This window comes from Sebastes umbrosus, chromosome 6 (genome assembly GCF_015220745.1).
Source record: "Sebastes umbrosus isolate fSebUmb1 chromosome 6, fSebUmb1.pri, whole genome shotgun sequence".
Lineage (NCBI taxonomy): Eukaryota > Metazoa > Chordata > Actinopteri > Perciformes > Sebastidae > Sebastes > Sebastes umbrosus.
This window is the reverse complement of record NC_051274.1, coordinates 34,396,559-34,414,194: the sequence shown is the minus strand read 5'-3', so window position 1 is coordinate 34,414,194 and position 17,636 is coordinate 34,396,559. Positions and strand designations below refer to the sequence as shown.

Below are 17,636 nucleotides of genomic sequence, written 5' to 3'. Positions count from 1 at the left end.
ATAGTATGTCGAAAAGTTTCATTAAAAAAGTCATAGTATAATAATTTGAAAAATTTCATAAAAAAGTCATAATATAGTATGTCGAAAAAATTCATTAAAAAAGTCATAGTATAGTATGTCGAAACATTTCATAAAAAGTCATAGTATAATATGTCGAAAAAGTTTATGAAAAAAAAATCATAGTATAGTATGTCGAAAAACTTCAAGAAAAAAAGTCATAGTACAGTATGTCGAAAGATTTTATCAAAAAGTCATAATTTGTCGAAACATTTATGAAAAAAAGTCATACTATATTATGTCGGAAAATTTCATGAAAAAGTCATACTATATAGTATGTCGGAAAATTTCATGAAAAAGTCATACTATATAGTATGTCGAAAACTTTCATGGAAAAAAGTCATAGTATTCTATGTTGAAAATTTCATTAAAAAAAATTAAAGTATAATATGTCAAATAATTTCATAAAAAGTCATAGTATAATATGTCGAAAAATTATATTAAAAAAAAGGTCATAGTATAGTATGTCGAAAAATTTTATAAAAAAAGACATACTATGGTATGTCGGAAAAATTCACGAAGAAAAAGTCATAGTATAGTATTTTTTTAAATTTCATTAAAAAAGTCATTATATAGTATGTCGAAAAATTTCAAGAAAAAATTCATAGAATAGTTTGTCGAAACATTTTATGAAAAAAAAAGTCATATTATATTATGTCGGAAAATTTCATGAAAAAGTCATACTATAGTATGTCGAAAACTTTCATGGAAAAAAGTCATAGTATTGTTTGTGGAAACAATTCACCAAAAAATGTCAAAGTATAATATGTCGAAAAAGTTTATGAAAAAAAGTCATAGTATAGTATTTTGGAAAATTTAATCAAAAAGTCATAGTTTGTCGAAACATTTTATGAAAAAAAAAGTCATACTATATTATGTCGGAAAATTTAATGAAAAAGTCATACTATGGTATGTCGAAAAATTTTAGGGAAAAAAAAGTCATAGTATATGTCGAAAAATTTCATAAAAAAAGTCATAGTATAATAATTTGAAAAATTTCATAAAAAAGCCATAGTATAGTATGACGAAAAAATTCATGAAAAGATGTCAAAGTATAGTATGTCGAAAAATTATATTAAAAAAAGGTCATAGTATAATATGTCGAAAAAGTTTATGAAAAAAAAGTCTGTGTAGTATGTCGAAAAATTTCAAGAAGAAAAGTCATAGTATACTAAGTCAAAAAAATTCATTAAAAAAGTCATAGTATAATAATTTAAAAAATTTCATGAAAAAGTCATACTATAGTATGTCGAAAACTTTCATGGAAAAAAGTCATAGTATTGTTTGTGGAAACAATTCACCAAAAAATGTCAAAGTATAATATGTCGAAAAAGTTTATGAAAAAAAGTCATAGTATAGTATTTTGGAAAATTTAATCAAAAAGTCATAGTTTGTCGAAACATTTTATGAAAAAAAAAGTCATACTATATTATGTCGGAAAATTTAATGAAAAAGTCATACTATGGTATGTCGAAAAATTTTATGGAAAGAAAAGTCATAGTATATGTCGAAAGAGTTTATGAAAAACAAGTCATAGTGTAGTATGTCGAAAAATTTCATAAAAAAAGTCATAGTATAATAATTTGAAAAATTTCATAAAAAAGCCATAGTATAGTATGACGAAAAAATTCATGAAAAGATGTCAAAGTATAGTATGTCGAAAAATTATATTAAAAAAGGTCATAGTATAATATGTCGAAAAAGTTTATGAAAAAAAAGTCAGTGTAGTATGTCGAAAAATTTCAAGAAGAAAAGTCATAGTATACTAAGTCAAAAAAATTCATTAAAAAAGTCATAGTTTAGTATTTTAAAAAATGTCATGAAAAAAAATCATAGAATTGTATGTTGAAAAATTTCATTAAAAAAAAGTCATAGTATGTCGAAAACTTTCATAAAAAAAGTCATAGTTTAGTATTTTAAAAAATTTCATGAAAAAAAGTCATAGTATAGTATGTCGGAAAATTTCATGAAAAAGTCATACTATATAGTATGTCGAAAACTTTCATGGAAAAAAGTCATAGTATTCTATGTTGAAAATTTCATTAAAAAAAATTAAAGTATAATATGTCAAATAATTTCATAAAAAGTCATAGTATAATATGTCGAAAAATTATATTAAAAAAAAGGTCATAGTATAGTATGTCGAAAAATTTTATAAAAAAAGACATACTATGGTATGTCGGAAAAATTCACGAAGAAAAAGTCATGGTATAGTATTTTTTTAAATTTCATTAAAAAAGTCATTATATAGTATGTCGAAAAATTTCAAGAAAAAATTCATAGAATAGTTTGTCGAAACATTTTATGAAAAAAAAAGTCATATTATATTATGTCGGAAAATTTCATGAAAAAGTCATACTATAGTATGTCGAAAACTTTCATGGAAAAAAGTCATAGTATTGTTTGTGGAAACAATTCACCAAAAAATGTCAAAGTATAATATGTCGAAAAAGTTTATGAAAAAAAGTCATAGTATAGTATTTTGGAAAATTTAATCAAAAAGTCATAGTTTGTCGAAACATTTTATGAAAAAAAAAGTCATACTATATTATGTCGGAAAATTTAATGAAAAAGTCATACTATGGTATGTCGAAAAATTTTATGGAAAAAAAAGTCATAGTATATGTCGAAAGAGTTTATGAAAAACAAGTCATAGTGTAGTATGTCGAAAAATTTCATAAAAAAAGTCATAGTATAATAATTTGAAAAATTTCATAAAAAAGCCATAGTATAGTATGACGAAAAAATTCATGAAAAGATGTCAAAGTATAGTATGTCGAAAAATTATATTAAAAAAAGGTCATAGTATAATATGTCGAAAAAGTTTATGAAAAAAAAGTCAGTGTAGTATGTCGAAAAATTTCAAGAAGAAAAGTCATAGTATACTAAGTCAAAAAAATTCATTAAAAAAGTCATAGTTTAGTATTTTAAAAAATGTCATGAAAAAAAGTCAGAATTGTATGTTGAAAAATTTCATTAAAAAAAAGTCATAGTATGTCAAAAACTTTCATAAAAAAAGTCATAGTTTAGTATTTTAAAAAATTTCATGAAAAAAAGTCATAGTATAGTATGTCGGAAAAATTCATGAAGAAAAAGTCATAGTATAATATGTTGGGAAAATTTCATTAAAAAAGTCATAATATAGTATGTCGAAAAACTTCAAGAAGAAAAGTTGTAGTATAGTATGTTGAAAAATTCATTAAAAATAGTCGTAGTTTAATATGTAAAAAAATTTCATAAAAAGTCATGGTATAATATGTCGCAAAAGTTTATGAAAAAAAAGTCATAGTATAGTATGTCGAAAAACTTCAAGAAAAAAAGTCATGGTATAATAAGTTGAAAGATTTCATGAAAAAAAAGTCATGGTATAATAAGTTGAAAGATTTCATGAAAAAAAAGTCAGTTTGTCGAAACATTTTATGAAAAAAAAAATCATACTTTATTATGTCGGAAAATTTCATGAAAAAGTCATAGTATAATATGTAAAATAATTTCATAAAAAGTAATAGTATAATATGTCGAAAAATTATATGAAAAAAAGTCATAGTATAGTATGACATAAAAAAACAGCAAAAAGTCACAGTATACTGTATAACAGGGTTCTTCTGGTCAGTGTGATTTTTAACTACTGTTTTCACAGTAGCACACCTAACAATATGGGTTCTTGTTTTCTGAATTCTGTAAGTATATTTACCTTTATGTGACTTCATGCAAAATACACATACAGTATTCGTTTACATGGCTTCAGTTTATTGTCATTCACTGAATCACTTCCATAACAGAAAAGCACCTCCCCTATTGGACGAGTCTTGGTAGTACAGTATGATTCTGCAGAGAGAAACGCATACCACACTGCAAGTAGGTAAGAAAAGATCTAACTAATATCTACAGTGAAGCACACCCGGGTCAAAATGCTGCTGAAATCCTTCCTGGCATACAGTGGACACTTTGTTTTTATCTTTCATCATTGAATTATATTTTAATCAAAACTGAAGCACATAACGGGTAAAAATCCCTCCAGTCTGTAATTTTAATGTACCAACAGTCCCAAATATCTGTTTTGTGACCGCACACCAGTGATTGTAATGATTCCATCCTTTAGTTTAACAAACACTGCTGAAGCTGCTGTGATTTCTTACCTGCTGTTTGAAACATGTTGTGTTCCAGCCTGCCAGGAGACACCAATCAATCTGAGAGTCACTGAAAAGGATTTGCAGCAGCATTTCTCGCCCGAGCTCGTTGCATCAGCAGGTAAGTGACTGCAACTCTTCTTCAACTTTAAAAAAGCGTCCGTCTCACCAGCAGCAGGAGCCGTGATCGACTACTGAAAGCTTTAACAAAAACAGTCGTTTTTATAAAACTTTATAAAAAAGGTTTAATAACTTCCCAAATTCATTTTTTCCTGTATGCAGACGGAAAATCAAATATGAGTTAAACAAATAATACATGCTGGTCAGGAAATCATAAACTACTGGACCAAAAACAATTTGGGGATTTTAACTCAACCTTAATTTGTTGCTGTTACTTTTTAGTAAAATATTTCATCACTGAACATCTACATAGGACTGAGCAATATGTATAAATTATTATTCATCATTTGAATCATTATTGTGAATCCTTAAGCACAATTTTCTTAAATACTTAAGAGAATTTAGCTGGAAATGACAGTTCCAGTCCATTTCATTTTACATTCAATGTTTTGTTTGTTTTTAAACCAAAACACATGTGATATATTTAGGGCTGCACAATTAATCAAATTAATTAATTCATTAATCGCGATCACAATTTTGGCTTCCCGAAATTAAATGAACATGATCTCCTGAGATATTGACGTTTAAAATGCTCGTTCTGCTCATAGAAAACTCTGCTGCATATCAAATCAAACGATTCCTAAACTAACATCCAGCCGGTGATCCAGATGTTTAGACGTCACTTTTGGTTATTGATATTAGCTATACAACCAATGTGATGAAATCAAGAGCATAAAATAGTTTATCTAGCTCTTATTGTTGCTAATTTTGCTCTCAAAGTGCACCAGATTGAAGCATTTATCTTTAAAATGTAGCTAACAACGGGGTGAATATTCCTGTATTTTTTCAATATTGCAATATAGTTCAGTATAGTTTTTTTCCAGCATCGTGCAGCCCTAAATGTACATTAACAGGGATGAAGCACAGCATTGAAGTGAAAGCAGTGCTCTGTTTATTTTAATGTGAAAGTGCAATAAAATATGTTGTCGCTAAAATCAATGAATAATCGTGATCTCAATATTAATCAAAATAATTGTGATTATCATTTTGGCCATAATCGTGCAGCCCTATGATATACATATAAACGGTCTTCATTTTATCTACTTATCTTGATATTTCTTTATTGCTCAGCTCTACACACACTTATACTTAACGATCTTTAATACTTTAGTTTTTCACATCTGAGAAGTATTTTGTATTTTTGAGTTTTAATGGCTTATTTAATTAAAGACCAGGTAGATTATTGGAAAGCAAACATTCACGTTTGAATTGTTCCTCAAACTTCAAGGGTTTATTTGTAAAACTCAAACCTCGTCTATTACACACTTATTACCATATTTCAAGCATCTGTCCAAATTAATGCGTGAAAACAAATGGGAACTCTGAATCGCAAAGTTTTGATGAATGAGAATACAAAAAAACAGAGCGTAACTATTGATTTTAACTATGAGGACAAAACCTATATGATCACCGTCTCTATGAAGTGTTACTGAAATGAGTGTGCTGACTAGCGGCCGTTAACCATGTGCGTTCATGAAGTAACCGAAAAGCAATGTACACTGAACCCAATCTGATAACTTCTCTAATCTTACACACACATCAAGACCACCTAACGGGCTGATAAAAAGCCACCAACTGAAAACCCGAAAAAATAAAACTAACGAATGGTACATCGTCTTCACAGTGTAGTCACAACCTCTGAGAATTATGAAAGCAAACGGCCCACCTTTCTCTCATTGAATCCACAATATACCACGCAGAAAGACACTTTGATTGACACGTCCTGACAGCCAACATTCATGTCTGTCTAAGCTTTTGCTTCTTTACCCCGCCCCTCCTAAAAAATAAAGTAAAAACAAACAGGAAACAAACTGGTTCTAAGCTGGTGGAGTGGAATCCTTGTCGATCCAGCAAGTGCTGGAAAACTCCAGGCCGACAGAATCTCTGTTCTCCTCTGCAGAGCGTTTTGATTTCACCAAACCTTCTAATGTCCCGTCCTCACTCTCGTCCTACAGGTTTGGATTTAGCAGGTGAGCTTGCTGCCTTGGGAGAGGTTTGACCACGTGTCCTCTGACTGATGACACAGCTGGAACTGTTGTGGGTTTCGGGTAGGGAGGGGCACGGCGGTAGTCTGACTGGGCCGAGACCTCTCAGTCGGTGGAGAAGAGGTCTCCAGCCGAGGGGAGCGGGGCCAGACCCCCGGTCACGTTGGGCAGGAGGGACAGGTCAGGGAGACTCTGGATGTGGGACTTCAGCTCTTTCCTAACTTGGGTCACCCTCGCCAGTTTCTGCTTATACTCCTGCAAGATGACACGGCACAGGTAGGAGCTCAAAATGATTGCTTATTTACACATTGCAGTTATTGCACCTACAGCTTTCAGGTATGTCGGAAACACATTTTAGTCACAGAATGTGGCTTTAACAGATAATTAAGGTGCATTACAACTTGGGTCTTATTTGTCTATTTTTGGGCTCAAAGTCATTTCTGAAATCTGGAAACATGTACAAGCAGTCAGATAATCTGACATTGTAAACAAGCTAGATTAACTCAACCACTTGATTTGAAGAGTAAATTCTTGAATGCACTCAAGATGTCAGTAATAATCCCTGATTCCAAAGGAAACGGTGTCAGAACTACGCTAAGTGCTGTAGGCTAAAGCTGAACCAGTAAGTGTGTCTATAAACTGTGGTGGATGTTTATAACTTTTTGGTCTAACTGATTGTATTTCTTTTCTTTTTAGTGATGTTGCCACATTTCCAGATTCAGCTATTAATGGTGAGTACAACAAAAGTACGAAAAATAGTAAATAGACCTAATTTGTAATAAGCCAGAATTAAATCAGAGGCCTGTACTACGAAGCAGGATTTGGGGTTAACGAGGTAACTTCAGGTTTAACCCTTCAGGGTTTTCAGTCCTACGACGGTGGTTCACTTCTTACCGGGGTAGATCACCATGGTAACTGATGCTGCACAGCTGACCTGCTCGGGAGCAGGTTACGTTTGAGATGAGAGATCAACTCACCTGTTAATTTATGCATTCATACATTGCGCAATTTTTTTGGTCAGCTGTCCTTCCTGCATTTGGCAGCTTCAACTGTTACTTTTAGCCTGGATCATGTGTTTAACTTCTTTGTATAATGTCTAGTAGTACCTGCTCTTCATTTGTAAAATATGCTGCTCTGCTGACCATAGACTTATCCATGTTTGTGATTAGTCATGACCTTTGTTACAGTTATACTCGGTGTACTGTTATATTTGTGTACGTGGTATTTTACCTCTAGTTTCTTCTCTCTCTCCATGAGCGCATCCCTCTGGCTGTTGATGTATTCAGTCAGCATGCGAGCCAGCTGCCTCCGGTCCTCCAGCTCTGCAGCCAGTCGGCCGTTGTACTCCGCCAGCAGCAAACACGCTTCGTCCACCGTCTTCGACAGCTTGTCTGCTGCCTCCTTGTCTGTATTGGTGCCAAAGCGGATTGTTATGGTCACAGTATATGACATTTATTTTCTGTTTCTTTAAATACAGGGCATTTAACTTTGGAATTTTTCTTTTTATGATATGTTTATTTTAGTACTGTATGTTTTCTACATTGATCAACACGTATCGTTTTATAACCTGTGTTTATAAATGTCCTATACAAATAAAACTATTATTATTACTGTAGTGTGGACACAATGCACATTTTAATATCACGTACAGGGTATTGCTGTACTAAACTTACTGACCGAGTTTAACGATTGTTAACTGTTTACATTTTACTAACAACACTGTATGCATTGTTTTATTTAAAGTTCTTCACAGCTCATCTTATTTGACTTTCTGTTGTTTACATTTTATATTTTTTCCATAGCGCCATAGAGTCATATTACTTTTGTTATTGCGTCATCTCCTAACTCATTTTAAAATCCATCTGACAATCCTCACCACAAAGCCCTGATAATTCAACAGAAACAGTCCCACTACGATGTAAGGAATTTTAAAATATAACAAATGAATAAAATTCAGAAGCATGTTTCAATAATGACGGAAAAAGAACATTCAATCCAAACTGAGAAAACATCTATATAAAATAGTAAGTCATTTCTGATCAAGCTGAGCTCTCAGGTCTTACCGCCAATTTTCTCCAGCAAGGAAACGTCCTGGACTTCCTGCGGCAGCGAGGCGATCTTCTGACGAACTGCTGCGTCACCCGATGCAGCGTTCTCCAAGTCCTGTAGGGCTTTCACCAGCTCCTCTGTCTGAAAGTGTGTTTAAAGGGAGGAAGTTAACAGGAGTCAAGGAGGAGGGGGGGAATGATCATGGAGGAGACCAATACGACAGAAAAAGAGGGAGGCAGAACAGAGAAAGCGGTGCAAAGAGAAAAGCGTGAAATGCAGAGAAACAAGCAATATTTTACTGGTGAAGGAATATTTATTTCTGCATTTTGTGCCATGGAAGTGAAATATTGGCCTCCTACTAGCTGCGTTGCTGAGATGTCTGCGTTGTGAGGAGAGCCGTGGCTTCTGTAGTCATCATCTTCATCATCTTCTTCCTCCTGGATCTTCTGATAGCTTCGTTTCACGGCCTTCTTCTCTTCTGCAGAGTCGAGTTTAAAGACCAGAACAGATCAACACCCGCATATTATCAATATCACTAAATGATGCAGTTAGACCAGGGGTCAGCAAGCTTTACTATCAAGAGAGATTTTAGACAAAAAAAACAAAATCTTTCCGGAGCCCCAAAACATGTGATCATTGTGATGAAGGTAACACAGTTTATAGTCTAAGTATATAGTATATAAGTCTAATGCAGTGAGGGCCAAAGAGACAATGTACTACGGAGTATTAGGGCCACATTGAGGGAAAACACATCTGAGATTTACAGAATAAAGTCAGAATATTACGAAAATAAATTCGTAATATAACGAGAATAAAGTCATAACTTTACGAGAAAAAAAAGAAAATAACACGTAAAATTACTACTTTATAATATTATGACTTTATTCTCATAATACTACGACTTTTTTTCTCATAAACTTATAACTTGAGTTTCATAATATTATGACTTCATTCTTGTAATCTCAGATTTATTTATTTTTTCCTCAATGTGGCCCTAATACTCCGTCGTACCGTCGTACCATAGACCTACAACAATGATAAATAAAAATGGAAATGTAATTAAAAAACAGTTATTTGTATAAATCCACAGAGAGCCACTGGAGAGGAGCTGATGAGACGCATGTGGCTCCGGAGCCGCAGGTTGCTAACCCCTGAGTTAACCCCTACATATATTATAGATAAATGTGCATTTTCACAACACAAATAATTGAATGCAATTATTTGCCTTTTTTAAGATCTTGTGTCAAATGAAATTCCACTTGAGTTAACTTTTAAGTTATTCTGAAAAAAAGAAATCCTGAAATGTTGTAACCATTCAGCTATTTTTAAATTAAGTAATCAACACTCGATTCCACCCCTGACGCAAGATGAAAAGTTATGGCTGTTTAATATGTAAACTACCACCATCACAGTTTCAAAGATTGTTCTGCTATAAGAGATGGACGTGAGATGGATCAGTATACAAGGTTTTATGCATTCACCTCATAAATCAAGACATACTTCTCTCCCCTACATATTACATTAGCTGCTTTAATAATAAATCATTATCAGCGATCCTGGCCCTGGTTTTATCACCCTCCAATGACAAATACTGTATATATAATCATGTACCGGTGTAATAAATCTAACCTGAAGGCCGGGGGCTGTTAGAGTCTTCTATGGCCAGTTTGAGCTGCTGAATGAAGTCCGCTCTGTAGAGGGCTCTCTCTTTCCAGATGTTCAGCAGTCTCTCCATGTGCTTTTTACAGCCCTCATCTGCTTCTCTGCAGGGAGGCGGGATAGAAGAAGAAGAAGAAGAAGAAGAGGATTGATTGAAAGGATCATCTTTACAGCTCAAAACAAAGCAAAAATGTTGTTTAGCAAATTGTTGTTCAGACTCAGAATCCCAACACAAACTAGAGTGAAGCACCAAAACCTCTTGGTTGTATCTAGTGAAGCTGTTAAACAGTGTTGGCCGCGGTCGGAGGACGCGGAGGAGACCGTAGCTTTGGTCTCCAGGACCGGAGTCTCTGATGTACTCTGCTCCTCTGCCTGCCTTCACTCACACACCGCGCTCGTTTACTCTCGCTCCACCTCTCATGTGCATGCACGCACACTACACACTGCATCCCGACACGGAGGGGTCTCTCATCACCCTGAAGGGGATTCTTTCACAACTATGACCCGCTAGCTGAACATTATCCCGCTTATTACACGGCTACTTACTGAAGAAATCAATAATTTGACACAAAAACGGTTCTCCAGAGTCTGACATCAGAACTGCGCCCATAGCAACGGTCTGTTATACATAGTAACGGTCTGTTATAGAAAGCAACGGTCTGTTATAGAAAGCAACGGTCTGTTATACATAGCAACGGTCTGTTATAGAAAGCAACGGTCTGTTATACATAGCAACGGTCTGTTATACAAAGCAACGGTCTGTTATAGAAAGCAACGGTCTGTTATACATAGTAACGGGCTGTTATACAAAGCAACGGTCTGTTATACATAGCAACGGTCTGTTATAGAGAAATTACAGGCCGCAAAACGCCGTGATTGAACAATCAGAATCGAGTACTCAACACAGCCGTGTAATAAACTAAATTAAATAATGCAGTGGTGGTGGCGGACTTTTACTGGGAAAGTGGCTGCATGTGTCTGACACTACACGCAGCATCGTGGATGCTACAGTAACGCTCCCGGACGGATGAACCGAGCATACCGCTGCATGCAACGCACTAATCTGGACGGTTTATAATCGGTTAAAGAGGGTCGGTTATCGGTTAATTTTAGCATCCCTATTCTACACACATACACATAACACAGACCATTATTTGTAGCTATCTGAAAGCATACGGCGTTCACATCACATGTACCTGGCAACGTGGGAGCAGGCGTCGACGAGGACGGTCTCGTAGTCTTTGGTGAACTCCGGTCCTTTCTTCTTGCTGTTCTGGATGACATCGTTGGCCAGATACAGGAACGTCAGCTTCCTGGAGCTTTTAGCTGGAGGTCACACAAAATCATGACATTTAAAAACGATATGATCAATCTGGGATGGACAATGCACTCTGAATCAGTTTAATTTACTATTTGACCTAGTTTTCTTCAACATACCTGTCTACTGTAATTAAGAAACACATTTTACTGTATGTATTGTCATTGTAGTCATATAGTCATGGTGGAGTAACAGGTTTTTTGAGGGGAAGTCATGCCTCTTTACTTAAAAAGCAACAGGGTTTGTGGGCGTGCTCCATCCTGATCTTGCTATGTTCAATACCTCTGAATCACTGCCATCTCTGATTTGTTCAGCCAAACAGAAAACAACATCAATAAAACCAAAACGTGCAACATACACATTAATGCAGGAGTGATATTAATACAAAAACAACGACGGAGTATTAGGGCCACACTGAGGAGAAAAATAAATCTGGGATTTTAAGAATAAAAACATAATATTATGAGAATAAAGTCAAAATATTACGAGAATAAAGTCGTAATATTATAAAATAGTAATTTTACGTGTTATTTTAGAGGGGAAATAGAGCAGCTGTGTGAAAATGAGGAACGTGGAGCATCTTGTGAAGTTATACTTTAGTTTAAGTTTCACAAATAACCAAATCCTTCATCTTTTGGCTCATCAGCACCACATTATCATCAGTATCAGAACCTGGAAAAGATTGTGCAGGAAACTGAGTTTATTCTGAAGAAAGAACCACACGGACCTGATGGGGAAACTGACTCTTTAGAGGAGGAAATTACTTTATTCTCTTAATATTACAACTTCATTTTCTCGTAAACTTCTGACTATATTCTGGTAATATTACGACTTCTTTTCTTGTACATTTATGACTTTATTCTCGTAATATTACGACTTTTTTTCTTACAAAGTTACGACTTTATTCTCGTAAAAATACTACTTTTTTCTTGTAAAGTTATGACTTTATTCTGGTAATATTACTACTTTTTTCTCGTAAAGTTATGACTTTATTCTGGTAATATTACGACTTTTTTTCTTGTAAAGTTATGACTTTATTCTCGTAATATTACTACTTTTTTCTCATAAAGTTATGACTTTATTCTCGTAAAAATATTACTTTTTCTCTCGTAAAGTTATGACTATTCTCATAATATTACAACTTTTTTTCTTGTAAACTTATGACTTTACTCTCATAATATTACTACTTTTTTTTTCTTGAAATAGTATGACTTTATTTTCATTAAATTATGACGTTATTCTTGAAATCTCCGATTTTTTTCTCTCAATGTGGCCCTAATAAAAACACCAGATATAATAGAAAAATACTGACTGGGAACATTTTACTGCGCAATGAATACCTTTACTTTGGACACTTTAAGTAAATATTGCTGATAGTACTTACTGAATTACTTAATTATGGTTTTGAATGTAGGGTTTTTAATTGTAGTGGAGTATTCTCACAATGTTAAAGTAAAGTTAAAGTCTTTAACAGCTATCCTATGAGCCACATTGACACTTTGACCTCATCTTTCAAGTTTCAGTTGCACAGAATCAACAACATATATCAGTATATACTGTGCAGCAGCAGCAGTCAGTGATGTGCAGCAGCAGCAGTCAGTGATGTGCAGCAGCAGCAGTCAGTGATGTGCAGCAGCAGCAGTCAGTGATGTGGAGCAGCAGTCAGTATAGAGTTTGCAGCAGCAGTCAGTGATGGTATCAGTATACTGTGTGCAGCAGCAGTCAGTGAATCAACAACATATATCAGTATAGAGTTTGCAGCAGCATTCAGTGATGGTATCAGTATACAGTGTGCAGCAGCAGCAGTCAGTGATGTGCAGCAGCAGTCAGTATAGAGTTTGCAGCAGCAGTCAGTGATGGTATCAGTATAATGTGTGCAGCAGCAGCAGTCAGTGATGTGCAGCAGCATTCAGTGATGGCATCAGTATACTGTGTGCAGCAGCAGCCAGTGATGGTATCAGTGTACAGTGCAGCAGCAGTCAGTATATACTGTGCAGCAGCAGTCAGATATGGTATCAGTATACAGTGTGCAGCAGCAGCGGCAGTCAGTATAGAGTTTGCAGCAGCAGCAGTCAGTATACAGTGTGCAGCAGCAGTCAGTATAGAGTTTGCAGCAGCAGTCAGTGATGGTATCAGTATACTGTAAAGCAGCAGCAGTCAGTGAATCAACAACATATATCAGTATACAGTGTGCAGCGTCAGCAGCAGCAGTCAGTATAGAGTTTGCAGCAGCAGTCAGTGATGGTATCAGTATATACTGTTTGCAGCAGCAGTCAGTAGAGAGTTTGCAGCAGCAGTCAGTATAGAGTTTGCAGCAGCAGTCAGTATGGAGTTTGCAGCAGCAGTCAGTATAGAGTTTGCAGCAGCAGTCAGTATAGAGTTTGCAGCAGCAGTCAGTTATGGTATCAGTATACTGTAAAGCAGCAGCAGTCAGTGAATCAACAACATATATCAGTATACAGTGTGCAGCAGCAGCAGCAGTCAGTATAGAGTTTGCAGCAGCAGTCACTATAGAGTTTGCAGCAGCAGTCAGTATGGAGTTTGCAGCAGCAGTCAGTATGGAGTTTGCAGCAGCAGTCAGTATAGAGTTTGCAGCAGCAGTCAGTATGGAGTTTGCAGCAGCAGTCAGTATGGAGTTTGCAGCAGCAGTCAGTATAGAGTTTGCAGCAGCAGTCAGTATGGAGTTTGCAGCAGCAGTCAGTATAGAGTGTGCAGCAGCAGTCAGTATGGAGTTTGCAGCAGCAGTCAGTATAGAGTGTGCAGCAGCAGTCAGTATAGAGTGTGCAGCAGCAGTCAGTATAGAGTGTGCAGCAGCAGTCAGTATAGAGTTTGCAGCAGCAGTCAGTATAGAGTTTGCAGCAGCAGTCAGTATAGAGTGTGCAGCAGCAGTCAGTATAGAGTGTGCAGCAGCAGTCAGTTATGGTATCAGTATACTGTAAAGCAGCAGCAGTCAGTGAATCAACAACATATATCAGTATACAGTGTGCAGCAGCAGCAGCAGTCAGTATAGAGTTTGCAGCAGCAGTCACTATAGAGTTTGCAGCAGCAGTCAGTATGGAGTTTGCAGCAGCAGTCAGTATGGAGTTTGCAGCAGCAGTCAGTATAGAGTTTGCAGCAGCAGTCAGTATGGAGTTTGCAGCAGCAGTCAGTATAGAGTTTGCAGCAGCAGTCAGTATAGAGTTTGCAGCAGCAGTCAGTTATGGTATCAGTATACTGTAAAGCAGCAGCAGTCAGTGAATCAACAACATATATCAGTATACAGTGTGCAGCAGCAGCAGCAGTCAGTATAGAGTTTGCAGCAGCAGTCACTATAGAGTTTGCAGCAGCAGTCAGTATGGAGTTTGCAGCAGCAGTCAGTATGGAGTTTGCAGCAGCAGTCAGTATAGAGTTTGCAGCAGCAGTCAGTATGGAGTTTGCAGCAGCAGTCAGTATGGAGTTTGCAGCAGCAGTCAGTATAGAGTTTGCAGCAGCAGTCAGTATGGAGTTTGCAGCAGCAGTCAGTATAGAGTGTGCAGCAGCAGTCAGTATGGAGTTTGCAGCAGCAGTCAGTATAGAGTGTGCAGCAGCAGTCAGTATAGAGTGTGCAGCAGCAGTCAGTATAGAGTGTGCAGCAGCAGTCAGTATAGAGTTTGCAGCAGCAGTCAGTATAGAGTTTGCAGCAGCAGTCAGTATGGAGTGTGCAGCAGCAGTCAGTATAGAGTTTGCAGCAGCAGTCAGTATGGAGTGTGCAGCAGCAGTCAGTATAGAGTGTGCAGCAGCAGTCAGTATAGAGTTTGCAGCAGCAGTCAGTATAGAGTTTGCAGCAGCAGTCAGTATAGAGTTTGCAGCAGCAGTCAGTATGGAGTGTGCAGCAGCAGTCAGTATAGAGTTTGCAGCAGCAGTCAGTATGGAGTGTGCAGCAGCAGTCAGTATAGAGTTTGCAGCAGCAGTCAGTATAGAGTTTGCAGCAGCAGTCAGTATAGAGTTTGCAGCAGCAGTCAGTATAGAGTGTGCAGCAGCAGTCAGTATAGAGTGTGCAGCAGCAGTCAGTATAGAGTGTGCAGCAGCAGTCAGTATAGAGTGTGCAGCAGCAGTCAGTATAGAGTTTGCAGCAGCAGTCAGTATAGAGTGTGCAGCAGCAGTCAGTATAGAGTGTGCAGCAGCAGTCAGTATAGAGTTTGCAGCAGCAGTCAGTATAGAGTGTGCAGCAGCAGTCAGTATAGAGTGTGCAGCAGCAGTAAGTGAAGGCAGCTCTCACCTCTCTTGAGCTCTCGGTGCCAGACTCGGACGATGAGTCCGGAGTGTTTGCGGTGGTGGATGATCCACAGAGACAGAGTCTGGACGCTCTGCTGAGAGCTGCTCAGCTCCGTCAGCTTCTTCTCCAGAGCCGACTCAGAGAAGGACGACATGCCGGTGCTCGGTGCCGGTGCTCGGTGTGTGTTCCCCGGTGACCCTCCTAACCCGACCTGCTCTAAAGCCTCTGAGCTCCGACACCTAGTTTAGAGAAACTCTCAGTGTCATCAAAGCTGGAGTAGAGTCCTCTCTACCTGCAGCATCAGAACCCTTCTCCCGCCTCCAGCTCAGCTCTCCTCCCGGTTCTACCGTGATCTCTCTCCCGGTCCGTTAGCTCGGTCTCCACCTGAACTCTCCTCCACATCAGACTGAGCCGAGCTGATGTGAGTGATGTGAGTGATGTGAGTGATGTGAGTGAGCTGAGTGAGCTCCTCTGAGCTGCTCTCCTCTCTCAGTCTGCTGTTTGTTTACAGCCGCAGCTAACGCTAGCTAGCCGAGCTACCCGGAGCTCTAACCCGGGTTAATGTGCTCTAACCCGGGTTAACGTGCTCTAACCCGGGTTAATGTGCACCGAGCTGCTGTAATACCCGTGCAGATGAAGCTAGCCCGCTGCAGAGAGACGGAGAGGCTCTCAGGTTGTTTCTGTTCTGATCAGGAAGATTCCGTCGAAAAAATGGCAGCACGCACTTTCACCTCGACATGTGCGTCGCACAGTAGTGACGTAGGCAGAGCCCGGCGGCATTCTACCCGTCTATAACAAATCCTATATAATACTAATATATAACAAATCCTATATAATACTAATACATGTCTATGCTATATAATACTAATACATGTCTATGCTATATAATACTAATACATGTCTATGCTATATAATACTAATACATGTCTATGCTATATAACAAATCCTATATAATACTAATACATGTCTATCCTATATAATACTAATACATGTCTATGCTATATAATACTAATACATGTCTATGCTATATAATACTAATACATGTCTATGCTATATAATACTAATACATGTCTATGCTATATAATACTAATACATGTCTATGGTATATAACAAATCCTATATAATACTAATACATGTCTATCCTATATAATACTAATACATGTCTATGCTATATAATACTAATACATGTCTATGCTATATAATACTAATACATGTCTATGCTATATAACAAATCCTATATAATACTAATACATGTCTATGCTATATAACAAATCCTATATAATACTAATACATAACAAATCCTATATAATACTAATACATAACAAATCCTATATAATACTAATATATAACAAATCCTATATAATACTAATACATAACAAATCCTATATAATACTAATACATAACAAATCCTATATAATACTAATATATAACAAATCCTATATAATACTAATACATGTCTATGCTATATAATACTAATACATGTCTATGCTATATAATACTAATACATGTCTATGCTATATAATACTAATACATGTCTATGGTATATAACAAATCCTATATAATACTAATACATGTCTATGCTATATAATACTAATACATGTCTATGCTATATAACAAATCCTATATAATACTAATACATGTCTATGCTATATAACACTAATACATGCCTATGCTATATAATACTAATACATGTCTATGCTATATAATACTAATACATGTCTATGGTATATAACAAATCCTATATAATACTAATACATGTCTATGCTATATAATACTAATACATGTCTATGCTATATAACAAATCCTATATAATACTAATACATGTCTATGCTATATAACACTAATACATGCCTATGCTATATAATACTAATACATGTCTATGCTATATAACAAATCCTATATAATACTAATACATGTCTATGCTATATAATACTAATACATGTCTATGCTATATAATACTAATACATGTCTATGGTATATAACAAATCCTATATAATACTAATACATGTCTATGGTATATAACA

At 36.0% G+C, this 17,636-nt stretch overlaps 1 protein-coding gene across 1 annotated transcript; it reads right to left on the bottom strand.

Moving 5' to 3' along the window:
• Positions 1-3,786: 3,786 nt before the first annotated feature.
• Positions 3,787-16,381, bottom strand: rprd1b (regulation of nuclear pre-mRNA domain containing 1B). Its single transcript, XM_037773245.1, has 7 exons — positions 15,616-16,381; positions 11,257-11,386; positions 10,031-10,164; positions 8,761-8,879; positions 8,416-8,542; positions 7,583-7,758; positions 3,787-6,607 (listed from the first exon to the last, which is right to left on the bottom strand). Exons 1-7 carry the CDS (start codon positions 15,764-15,766, stop codon positions 6,458-6,460), a joined length of 987 nt encoding a protein of 328 aa, XP_037629173.1. The 5' UTR covers positions 15,767-16,381; the 3' UTR covers positions 3,787-6,457.
• Positions 16,382-17,636: the final 1,255 nt, after the last annotated feature.